This window comes from Dermochelys coriacea, chromosome 7 (genome assembly GCF_009764565.3).
Source record: "Dermochelys coriacea isolate rDerCor1 chromosome 7, rDerCor1.pri.v4, whole genome shotgun sequence".
In the NCBI taxonomy this organism is placed as follows: domain Eukaryota; kingdom Metazoa; phylum Chordata; order Testudines; family Dermochelyidae; genus Dermochelys; species Dermochelys coriacea.
In genome coordinates, this window is record NC_050074.1 from 56,130,718 (window position 1) to 56,143,526 (window position 12,809).

At 56.2% G+C, this 12,809-nt stretch overlaps 1 protein-coding gene across 3 annotated transcripts in view; it reads right to left on the bottom strand.

The window, feature by feature from the left end:
* Positions 1 to 12,809, bottom strand: part of LOC119858838 (transmembrane protein 150A-like) — a 35,881-nt gene that overhangs the window by 16,765 nt on the left and 6,307 nt on the right. For all 3 annotated transcript variants that reach the window (XM_043519940.1, XM_038410301.2, XM_038410300.2), the window contains exon 2: positions 7,195 to 7,242. In XM_043519940.1, coding sequence (XP_043375875.1) covers positions 7,195 to 7,235 — 41 coding nt within the window. In that variant the 5' untranslated portion in view covers positions 7,236 to 7,242. The remainder of the gene's footprint in view (positions 1 to 7,194; positions 7,243 to 12,809) is intronic.

Here is a 12,809-nt window from a genome sequence, read left to right on the forward strand (position 1 = left end):
GAGGGCCAAGAGCAAGTCCTGAGCCAAGCTCTGCATTGCAGAGAAAAGAAAGGCCAGAATAACAGCCAGAAAAATTGCTCAGAGAGCCGGACGCAATCAGAGGGAGGTGTGGGGAAGCATGGAACACAAGCCAAGCCGCCAGGCCAAACCCAGGGTAGGATGTATAGCTTTGGAACCCTGCGCCCCCTAACTTCCAGCCATTCAGCAGTCGCTGTCAGGGAGGGACCAGAACAGCCAGGTCAATGTGCAGAACCAGGAAACCCCCTGAACACGGGATGGGAAGGGACCTCATGGGCAGCAAGTCCAGTCCGAGCCCCTCCACCCCCAGTCATCGTGACGAGTAGCCTCCCTGAAATCAGACAGATGATGAGCACAGCTGCCACTTCTCAGCCAGCCCCAGGAATGCCTGTGAACAGTGATGGCCGCAGCCCCGAGTCCTGTGCATCGTTACAGACCCTCCAGGGGAACTTGGAACCACCTGATCGCCTCAAATGGGCCCCCAGATGCTGCCCTCTCACCCTTGACATGGTCCCAGATGGACAGAGGAACAGCTGTCCAGTGGGGGAGCCTATACAGCTCTCGAATGCTGGAGCAGACGAGCACGCACGCACCCCTCCATGGACAAGCTGCTTTCCTGTAGGTCCTGTCTTCATGTGGCAGGGCACAGGTGCGCCCTGGGGGCATTGCAGAAGCAGTGGGGCGAGGAAGGAAGGAAGGCCGCCCCACGACCCCGTCCCCCTTCGCTAGCGCGCGGCCACCCCACAACCCCATCCCCCTCCGCTACTGCACGGCCGCCCCACAACCCCATCCCCCTCCGCTACCGTGCGGCTGCCCCACGATCCCGGCCCCCTCCGCTACCGCCCCACGATCCCGTCCCCTCCCGCTACAGCGCGGCCGTCCCCGTCCTCTCTGTGACACAGCAGCCACCTGGGAGCCTCTGGCAACAAGACACCTCTGGCCTGGCCTATGCTCAGTTTTTGCATCGATTTAGTGAAACAGCTGCTGCCCCAGCGTGGGCCCAGCTCTGTCGCTGTGCTTGTACCTCTGGTTTATATCTATTTTAATACCCATTTCGTGAAACCAGTGCAGCCCCATGGGCAGCTGAGCCCTGAGTAACGGGGCCTAGGCAGGGTTGCTTGCAGCCTGACGCCTTGGCAGGTGTATATCCAGGCAGCTCTCCCAACCCTGCTAGGACATTGGGGGGGAAAGGGCGGGGGGGCAGTGGCCAGCCTGTCCCCAGAGGGCAAGTGGGATGTCCTGCAGACAGCTCTGGTGGATGGAGCTCTACCAGGGACTCTGCTCCTCCACAGGGCTGCCCTTCAAGCGCAGGAACCTGCTGGCTCCAGGGCAGAAAGGGACAATTGCCCCCGGGTGAGAAAGGAACCAGCCTACCCCTAATTCTGCCACCACGACAGGTTTTGCTGACAAACCAGTCAAGAACTGGCAGCATCAGATGCAGAGGCCAGGCCAGTGAGTCCTGAAGAACCTGTTAACAATCCTTTTGCCCCAGTGCCTTGGCAGGTGGAACAACACATAGAGCAAAGAAGGCTCCCGGTCCCCTGAGCCAAATCCAAGCTGATCTGGCCAGGCCCTGGGCTCCTGTTCTGCCCTGTCCCCATCAGGGGCCCAGCTCCTCTGCCATCTCTCATCAGACAGATCTCCCCAAGCCAGTCACCAACACTGAGCCCTCACAGCAGACCCTAGGGACGGAGGAGAGCTGGCCAGGCCCGTCCAAGGAGGAGAGACCTTCCAGACCTTCAGGAGGGCTAGACAGTATGGGGTCTCTTCCCTTGGAGTCAGTTGTGCCCCCATTCCAAGGAGGCACTGCCCTGCTAGAGGAGGCCCTGCTAGAGTAAAGAGCTTAGGCAGCATCCAGGTGAGTTGGGGCATTAACCCCACACACTTGGCCAAATGCCACCTGGAGTGGTTACATCTTGCTGCTTCTGTTCTCCCTGGATTGTTCAGCTGGACGTGGTGGCATTCTTCACTTCCTGTCCTAAAACTGTCACTGTTCACTATGAAACAGCTCTCATGCTCCACCCCAGAGAAGGCTTCAGACGAATAATCACTGCTTATATTGACACAAATCTTGTTGGGAAGCAGTTCAGGTTGCTATGTGTATATGTACGCACACACACACGCATGCACACAAGGAAATGGAAAGTTAACCCACCTAACAGCACGTACCCTATCCTCCCGCATTCCCCATCATTACCAGGACTACCAGACACCACAGCCCATCCATGTTAACCTTAACTCTGCCCTTTTCTGCCCTCTGCACACACCCCTCCACCAAATGATCCTCCCATCCACCAGTGCTGGTACTGCTAGATAAAGGGTTGTGTGTAGAAGGGAGCGATGAGGGACTGGCATCCCCAGGGAAACATGTTCCAGCCCAGAGATGGTTGCAGGGGAGCCATTTGTGTGTCTCACCAACAAGGGATGCAGGGAGAGACAGTCACACTTCGAATAACAATCCACACTTACACAGCGCTTTGTATGATCAAAGCATTATACAGACATTATTCACCCTCCCAACACCCCGGCAGTAAGAGAGTGCTATTATCCCCATTGCACAAATGGAGAAACTGAGTCACAGAGCAGGGACATGCCTTGCTCAAGGTCACCCAGGGAGTTGGTGGAAGAGCTGGGAGTAGAACTCTGGACCAACCTGACTTATGACCCTTGGCTCATTCCTCCAGGCAAAGCAGGAGAGGTGGGGAGGGGAGGGAAGGTGTGGGGGACAGAGCAGGAATCCATTTGTCTGGGGTGAGATGGGAATAGATTGGGCTGCTCAGGGTGGAAAGGGCAGGTCTGTGGGGGAGATGGGGGGTATGGGCAGAAGAGTTACCCCAGGGAGCTCCATCGATTTTCAGGAAGCTCAAAGCTTGGACAGGCCTCCAGACAGGGTGATGGGGAGGGCTCCAGTGGAACAGGGGGTGGGGGTGGGGAATTGGAGGGGTAGGAATTCCCTGCACACACTGCTGTCCTCCCGTGCTTGCTGCAAAGGGACGGAGCCCCCTGCAGCTAGGCTCCTGGCAGCCCAGAGCCCTGGGAACCTGCCTCAAAGCCCCCTCCCCTCATCTGCTGACAGCACGGGGCGAAACATCTCCCCATCTCAAGGGGGAAGTAGTGCTGCTCAGGCTGCTCACAGACCCCCCAGGGCCCAGCAGAACCACCCGCCTCCCCACCCCAGGCTGCTGCTCCCCATCTGTGGCAGAGGACTGCCCATCCGGCTCCCATGCTAAATGATCACGACAGATTTCTATAGCGTCTTTCAGGCTGGACTCCCAAAGCACCCACAACAAACCCATCAGGAGCTGCTGCAGCCAGCCTTGTAACGCAGCCACCTCTGGGCCGGGGCCCAAGAGCTGTTCAGCAGCACACAGCAACGCTGCACAGCCATTGAGGATGGAAAGCGGAGAAAGTCACCATGGCCAAGTGACCACGCAGGTGGTTGACAGAACACAGTTACCAAAGCCAAGACACCAATTTCTCCAGAAAAGCGGCAGGGGGAAAGGCAGGGTTCATGTCCACAAGGGGCGAGCGGCTGGGTTCTAGGTAACAGCTGAAAGTGCCCCTAGTAACATGTTTGGACACTGGTTCTGTACTGACTCAGGAAACAGCAGCAATTCCTGCATCACCTGAGCTGGTCCTGCAGGTCTCCCAACCAGGTACCAAAACAGGCTGGACCCTGCTTAGGTTGGGAGACCAGGCAGGATCCGGTCCTAGGGGGGTTTGGCTCCTGGCTCTGTCCGGCTCAGAGTGGTCCTTTGCCCTCTCCACAGCCTGCCCCTGCTCACTCCCAGGGCCCTGCCACCCAGTGGGTAGGCCCAAAGCACAGGCTTGCCAAATCCAGCTGGGCAAAGGGCAGTTCATTCCCATTGATTCACACAGCTCTGCCTGCAGATGGCCCAAAACAAGGCTCCAGAGCAGAGAGCCCCAGCTACTCCCGCAGGCCCTCCTTTCTGCAAATGGCCCCTCTGGAGCTGGACTGGCTTAGCAGAGTCTTAGCTTGTCACAGCAGGACTCCCAGAGGCTGCCCGGGCCAGGCAGCTGCCCCTCAGAGCTGCAGGGCTAAGGCTGGATTGGGGCAAGGGGTCCCAGAGGGCTGCAGGGTCAGGCCTCCTCCCTTCCCGTCAGACAAAAGTGATGTGTGAGCTGCTCCGAGCTTGGCCAGGGAACGCAGCAGCAGCACCCTGGGAGATGGGCCAGGAATGCAGGAACTGGCGAGGTGGCAGAGGGCCTTGGTCAGTTGCTTACTCAGCTAACAGTTCCCTCTCCGCCTGCCAGCCGTCCCAGGGAGGCACCACTCCCCCCTCAGCCCAGCGGGAGCTGAGCAGGGCAGATATTTACCTGCAGATCCCAGCCACCCTAGCGCTCCTGGCATGGAAACAGCTGGGAGGCATGGGGCTGTCCCTCAGGCCAGGCCGCATGATGGGCTCCAGCTGGAGGCAGGACCATGCCCCCGAGCTCTCTTCCAGACTTGGGGGGCCAGGAGCGGGGGGAGGGGGGAGAGGAAGCTGGGACAGGGCCAGACTCCTACAAACATCTGAACTCAGGTCACTTCCCACTTGGATCAACTTCCGCTGTAACACTTTCAGTCACTCCCCTCATCCCCGGCACAACCCGCTCCCCCTGGGCACCCACCCCCAGGCCTTCCCTAGCAGACAGACAAGCACCCTCCCATATAGGCGTACAACCAGCATTCTCACACACACGCGTACCACAGCCGCAGGTCCGCAAACCCCAGCAGCACTGACACCGCCCGCTCAGGGCTCTATAGGCACAGCGGGCCTCGAACCCACGTTTTCCAGCTCCAGAAACACAGGCCCCAGGCATGAGAGCTGGAGGCCTATGCCACACAGCTAAGCAGTTTAGATTCTCCCCAATAGAGGGCAGTAGACCATTATGGCTGGGATTTCAACAGAACCACAGGGTGTCTGGCACCCAGTTCCTTAGGATCCAGGCTCCCAGCCTAAAATTCCATCTGACCTTACAGATGGAGGCCTCCTTCTCAGGTCCATAATTAATGCTCAGTTTCGCACTTAATAGAAGGTGTTGCCTTTGGTAGGCATAAATAAAAACGAAAGCTGGTGGTTCTCAGAACTCCACTGCATACTAGAGAGCTCAATCTCTGCCTTGCCAGTGAGTCATAACTGAATCTGTTTGGTAATCACAGAGTGAAAGAGGACTTCCCGTTGGAAAGATTAGAACTGGCATTTTTTCAGACCCTTTTTGTTTCCATGTGGCTCAGTTTTCCAGCCATGAAACCTCAGAGATGGGGAGCTAAGCAGTCTCTTTCCTGCATAGGTTTGGGTTTGTTTTTTCAAAATTAAAACCAAGCTCTTTAGCATTACTCATCGTCAGCATTCTGTTTGTGCTATGAAGCCAATGGAGAAAAATGCGTTTGTCTGAAGACAAAATAAAATATTCTGCAGGAAATGGCAGTGTATATTTTTTTTCCCCTTGCACTGAGAGCTGTACACACCAGCCAGAATACACTAACCCGCCGCTTCTATGCCTGAGCTCTTTAGAAGACCCGGCAAGCCAAACACCATCCAAAAAAATGTCCAAAAGCAAGTCAATTTTCTAACCCCCACCTCTCCCCGACATCTGGTCCGATCTGGCCATAACTTTCCAGAAAGGCTGACCCTCTGCGAAGATCCACCAGGAGAAGCTGCAAGGTTGGTTTGGTTTAGGCAAAGTTGGAGGGGTACGTTCAGTCTCAGCAGAGGAAAGTAGCTAGTTCCAACCTTTTCCATGGAAACTCACACCCCTCTATGATTCCCTGAACTGCTTATTTGCAGACTTTTTCGTGCTCTGGGGGCTTTGAGTGGAAACCTTCTTCGAACAAGGGTTATATTATTTACTGGAGCCGCCTTACTCACATATTGACCATGTTCTGGTGGGGGGCTTTATATAGCACCAGTCATCCGGCCAGATCCTAAAGGGCTTTGAACGCTCGAGGCTCATCCTGCAGGCTCCTAACACACGTGACTAGCTTTACTCACATCAGCAGCTCCCTTGAAGCCAGAGGGCCCGCTGAAACCAATCAGGTTACTGAAGGGCAGAAAGGTTTGCAGGACTGAGCCCTTAATTAATGAGCTCTATGCCAAGCTTGCCTTGCTTTGCCCTGCCAATGAGCCACAGCAGGTGGCTGTTTCACAGCAAGGGGTGGTGCCGCCCTGCAGATCAGGGGAGGAAGTGACGTGTGCCATGTTTCATTGAAATGGCAGGGGGAGGTGGAGTGTAGCGGGCCAAGACCCCCAAAATAACACCCTACAACACGGTGTCCCCTAGTGCCATGCTGGAGCATTGCTTTAATACCACAGCCAAAGAGGGCGACCTCCTGAGTCACCAACACTACTTGCTGCTGAACAAAGGCCTTTGCTGGAGGTCTCCCATCCATGTATTGCCTGGACCTGACCCTGCTTAGTTGGTTAGACTGGTCAGGATTGTAACCCAAGGAGCTCTGGCTTCTCTACATTCTGTCTCTGTCCAGCATTGGAACGATCCATCAATCCCCACTCTCCCTACCCCACCTTCCAGAGTCAGAGGGCATGGGGTGGGGCGTGTTGGTAAATAGAGGACCTTAGTGACCCAGAGCCAGGTCTAAAGGACAATCCAGCTCTGGATGTGGGGAACAGGCGCTCTGTGGAGACATGCCACGGAGGGGAACGCCCTGGGCCCCACAATCAACAGGACACCAGCCTCCAGCCTAGCACCCCCCCAATGCACTACTCCGCACCAGGCTGCGACACTGATATTTGGGGCCAGCTCTGGTAACCAGGAGCTGATCCACATGAAATGACGAGGACCAGGGAGCAGCTGGAGTTTCCCCATCACCTGTCAAACCTGATCAGCAGACGCTTTCCCTTTGATCTGCTGGGCAAGACCAGCCCTGGCCAGAACTAGGTCGGAAACAGAATGCCTGTGTGCGGGCCAGGTCACTGACCTCAGCCCAACCCCCCCACCTGTCTCCCGCCGGGCTCCACCCAGCAGCTAGGCCATGGCGAGAGGTGCTGGGTCACCACACACCCCAACACACCTGCCCGCGTGGCCTTGTGTCTCGGTGCCAGCACAGGCCTTTCCACCCAGCTCAGAAATGGACCTGCCATGACAGGGTCTGCAGCTAGTTGGTGGGGACCCCCTCCCAGCCAACAAAGATCCCATCCCACCAGGGTTCCTTACCAGTTGTGGACTGGGCAGATGTGGTTGTTAGAGAGCGCCATGGCATACCTATAGGAGAGAGAAGAATGCCCGGGTTAGTCAACCTTCGATCCCTACTAGATCACCCCACCCACACCCCTTACAGCCCATCACCCACCCCCTCCAGCAGCACTTCCTCGGGGAGATGCACAGACTCGGGGCAGCAGCCACAGGGAGTGTCTCCCAGAGCAACTGAGCGGCACTGGAGTGCTCTAGTTCGGAGACCGACACTACACTCCCAGCTGAGGTTTACCATTGATGGAGACTCAGGGAAGACAGTTTGATCCATGCAGAGCTCTGGCTGATTCCAGCTACCCCTCGGCCCCTCAGGAGGGAGGGGGATTGCTACGTTAAGAGGATCACCCTCCATGCAGGTCAGTGTGTCGCTCCCGACAGGTGTTAGGAAAGAGAAGCACTGTAATAAATAGGCTGGATGACATCAGCTCCAATTCACTGAGCAGCTGAGGAACAGGCCAGGGAGAACCTGTCCTCAGCTGTAACCCCCAGGGTGGCGATGCCTGTCCAGAGCACCTGAATCGGTATCTGGTCACAGCATCTCCCTGGCTGCAGCAAGAAGCCTGCACAGCTATCCTGAGAGCCACTCCATGGTCTCACTCACCGTTCCCCACCTGCCAAGCCATCACCGCTGGGTTTCCCTGCTGTGGGGTGCCCATGGAAAGCCAGGGAAAGCAGAGTCTAGTCTAGCCATTGTGGTATCGAATAGGGGAGTTCTAGCAGAGGGGCGCGGATCCCTACTGCCATCCAGATCCCTCAGAGCGGCAGGGGGACCCTCCTGCTCCAAGCCCCCAGGAATCTCTGGTACTCCAATAGCATTCTCCCCAGGCTTTTCCCCCCCAACACACCCACTCGCCAGGGCTTGTGCTCTCCCCAGCATTTCTGTCTCTTTCCCGAGATCCTCCTGGCCCCCTTCATTTCCAGGGGCAAATCCCCTCCACTCCCTGCAGACTGGAGTGGGGAGCGAAACTCTCCATCTCGTGCAGCCCCTAGGGTTCTCTGCCCCCTTTGAGCAGTTGCTCCCCAACCTCTGTCTAGTATGTTTCCCAAGCACCAAGGGGCATCTCCTGGCAGCAGCTGGCACACACACAAGCACATTCCCCCTCTGACCCCATGCTGCCCACTGCCTCCTCCAGGCCGAGCGTCGCTCTCCCACTGCCATGGAGCTTCCAGGCCCCAGCACTCCAGCTGCCTGCCCAGAGCAGGAATCTCCAGCTGTTTTAGCCGGCCAGGCTTCTCTAGGGAAAGGGCTCAGTGTGTCCCTTTCACATGCACAGTCCAGTCCTCCAACCACACCCGCCCACACCTCGGTGACGCTCACAAAACACAGGGAGAGAGAGGATTCATTCACAAGCTGCATTTACAGATGGCTGCCCCTTGGGATCCAGGGCTGGCTGCCAGACAGCACTGGGCAGCAGGGCTTGGATTACAAATTAGCCACACGGCTCATTAAAGGCAGGAGTGGCAATCACTCAGAACTCAGTGGCTGCCGAGGTAGGCGAGCCCAGTTACAGCGATGGATCTAAGAGGGTCGCCCAGGAGGGACAGGTGGGCAGCTTGGCTCATGTGCCTTTCCCAGGGAGAGGCCGGGACGCTGGAGAGACTGAACTGAGTCAGACAAGCAGGCACTGGGCCCAATGCTGCTCAGGGCTGTGCTACTTCACACCGGCCTCTTGGAGGCACTAAGGCTCAGGCTCTCAGTCCTTGTGCGTTCACAATGCCTGCTGATGTCGGGGGCACAAAGATGCAGGATTAGGGTATACCTTCGCAGAACCCTGTCCCAGGGGTAGCGCACTAGTGACCAGAGCAGGGGCTCAGGTCTCCTACTCAGTATGCAGCCACAGAATGGTTAACACTTCCCAGAGGGCATAAGGTCTAATGGTTAGCGTCTAGCATGCTCCAAGGCCCTGGGGGGCTGGTGGTTCTCCACAATCTCTTTGCACTGACCCTTCTGCACCAGTTCCCGCTTTGAGAAGGGCAGCTTGGTGCTTTGCCGGCCCTAGAGCATTGGGTGGATCCTGCCCTGGGACGGCTCCAATTGTGGGCAGCTGCTGACGCTAACGATGACCAACAGCCGTTAAAAATAGGCACAAGCACCAGTAAGGAACCTCTCGAGTTACCACGGTGGCCACGTAACACACCCAGAGTACTAGGGGCATTGTACAGACAGCCAGGCCCAAGGGCAGCACTGCTAGGGCACCCACAGGCAGGGCACCGCTGCCTGGCATACCTCACTTGAGGTGCAATTCCACAGGGCTACAGGGTCCCAACCTCGCCCCAGGTCCTGCTCTCCCTTCCCTCAGGCTGCTGTTAACCCTTAGCACCCCGCTAACTCCCTCCCTGCTCCCAGAACAGGCATCGGCAGCTCAGCAGCAGCTCATCCCAATGTGCCCACCAGGAGCCCAGCATCTTAGCGCATCTAAGTGGGCAGAATACCCAGGCCTTCCGGCCCTGCCCCTCCAGCACACAAACCATCATTTCTCCTCCAGTTTCTTTATACCCCCACCCCCCCGGCCTTGCTCTCCCACAGGATCTTCCTGTCCCTCTGCCAGGCTCTCTGATGTGCACAGGCTGGGGTCAGCGGAGCAGCCAGCTCAGTGTGACAGATGACAATGCCAGGCATGGCTGGATTTTCCCATCCCGGGGGCATCTGCGGCACTGGCATTTCAAGGGCTTCTTCCGACTGGCACAGCGACCCCATCAGGTGTGGAAGCCACCGTCACTGCACGGTGCAGAAGCCATCTGGAGAGAGCAGCACGCAATGCATTTCTGCTCCCCTTCTATAACCCTCCAGGTGCGGTGGTTATTATAGCAGCCAGAGGAAGCTTTAGCCAAGACAGCTCTTCTGGGGGTATTTGGCCAATGGGAATCAGCCCTGAGGACACAGCCAGGGGCTACGCACGTCTGAGGGAGGGTTCTGGAGAAACGGAGCCTCAAGGGAGCTCTCCAGAGAGGACTCCCGGTAACACTCTGCCCTGAAGAGGGGCTGTCAAGGTGCCTTTGGCAAGTCCTCTCCACAGGTCAGTCTGCACTGCAATCGACAGACATATCTGAGCTGGCTTTGAATTAGCCAGACTAAAGCTAGCTCCAGGAATGATAGCGGTGAAGCTGGTCATTACTCCCAAGCCACGAGGGGCAGACACAGCCACTGTTACTCCAGCAAGTAGATCTAGCTAGATCCTAGCTAGCTGAGATATGTCCACACTTGCTGCAGTTCAGACATACTCTCAGCTCACAGGGCCGTGACATCCCAGTGCTGAAAGCTCCCACTGGGCTCTGCAAACCACCACCAGCCCCCAGGCTCTGTGCTCCCAGCATCGCTGGGACAAGGTTCTGCCAGTGATACAGGAGTCGGACGTGCCTCCAGTCTCGCGCTCTCACCGGCACTGGCTCTGCAGGACTAGTTGGAGTAATCAGCAGCCTGAGACTGGAGCCACATGAGGAACAGGGCTGATCAGACTGTTTGTGCAGTCGGAGCAGCCCTGGGCCACGAAGGCTCAAGGTTTATACCCACTGCCAAGAGCAAGAGCTACAGCCTCCCCTTTCATATCAGTTTCAGCAGCAGCCAGACGGTCAGTGCTGTGGGTGGGAGGAACTATGCTGTCCCTTTTTATACATGTGGGCAGGTGAATGGCACTGAAGACCTTTCACCAGGCAACATTCATTGGAGGCCTAGTTTATTTATAAGTGTCACTTAGGCAGGGTGACTGATGCACTAGCATTGTTACTGACCAGCTCCACGCTGTTTTATAGGGCTAGGAAGCCAGCAGCCCATGGATCTCTTTGCACTGACCCTTCTGCACCAATTCCCTACAGGAGAGGCTGTGGGTGGAGGCATGCAGAAGTCCATGGCTGTGGATGCATGTCAGGAGGAGGATGTGTAAGGAGCTGAGAATACTGCACATCTCTCTCCTGTCTTCAATACAAAGTAATGCAGTCAGGCAGTTGGCCTGGCCGGAAAGGCCCAGCAGGGTCCAGTTTTGGATCTTCCACTCTTGGACTGGACTAGGATTATTAATACAATTCTAGCATAGCAGTGTTGCACGAGTCAGAGAACTCTGAGGAGCTGCGTGTTGGTTGTCTTGGCCGGCCAGATGCCTGAATTCACTAACGCGTGCAGGAAGCAGCTTTATCCATGGCAAGTCACTTAAAGCACAGTAACGTATGAACCTAGGCATTGCCCGACCAGATTGGACCAACAGTTCATCTAGCCCAGTAACCGTCTCCTGTCCAGCTGCAACAAAGGAAGATAAAGACACCACACCACACACCTGAAACCTCACTTCAGTTTCCAGATGGGGGTAGGGGGTTCATTATTTTCACTTTGGACTTTGCTGCATTTTCTTTAACTTTGCATTGATCCACAAACCTGCCCGGACTCCAAGGAACCCAGAGCGTTTGAGACAGAGTTAATTCAGAGTGGCTCCAATACAAGCAGGGTCCCGGAGGCTGAAAGGCTCCAACAATGGGTAATGATCAAAGGCAACCGGGACGCGGCCTGTTTGATTCCACTACTAATGGTTGGGGATGACAGGAAATCAGGAGCCCCGCCAAAGACAAAGAGACTTGGAGATTAGAAACGTGGGGAAATAAACTGTGATTCAACTTCACATCAGGGGTGGGAGGGGGAAGCAGGAGAGTTGGGGAGAAGCTGAGGAGTGACACAGGAAAGCAGATTAGATGAGCTGGGCAGCAAGAGAGATCAAAGCATCCTGGGCTGGTAACCGGGGAGGCGACAATCAGCTTCTGGCTTCAGGATGACCACGCCCAGAACACACCTTTCAGTTTTGGGCACCAGAAAGACAGTGACCCATTTGCCGAGACTTCAGAGAAGAGCAGTAAAAATGAGCTGGAGCAATGGATTCAGGAGAAGGGATTAAACAAGTCCGGCTTGGCAGAGTCACTAGGGAGGGCGATCGGAGTCTGAAAGTACGGGAGGGGAGTAAGCAGGGGAGAGGAAGTGGAATTACTCAGTGCACCAAACGGGGTGTAAAGGGAGCTCGGCTCAATTAAACTAGGAAAGGAGAAGGCTTGGCTACGCTCAGAGAAAAATTCCAGTCAATGAGACACGGTATCCTTCGGGAATCCTCCCATGGGAAGAGGCAAAAGCCCCTTTTGCCTGGGACCTTTCAAATTTGCTTTGGCAAGAATCCCAGGAAGTTCACAGGAGGGACTGGTCCTGCTTGGGGGAGGAGACAGGGCTGGTTTAAAGAGGTATTCTCCATCTGTAATTCCTACCAGCACAACCCACAACAGGCACCAGATGTGGGTATATCGAACCTTCAGCACCTGCTGCTGCTGGGCTTGCTATGGGGCTGGCCAGCCCCTGAGACACTGACATCTCACCTAGCCCACCCCACCCCCTGGTAAGGTGACCCAGAGCCTTGAGCTGTGCGGTCCAGCTAAGACACTGAAAGGAGCACAAACCCTCCGTCCATCTCTTCATTAGCCCTTCCTATCCACCCACCTCTTTCCCTCCAGCCCACCTGCCTCGGGGCTCCCCTAGCCCAGCCCAATTTGCAGGATGGTGTCCCATCTGTTGCTTTCCCTGAGACCTCAGCTAGCGCTGAGCACCCATAGGG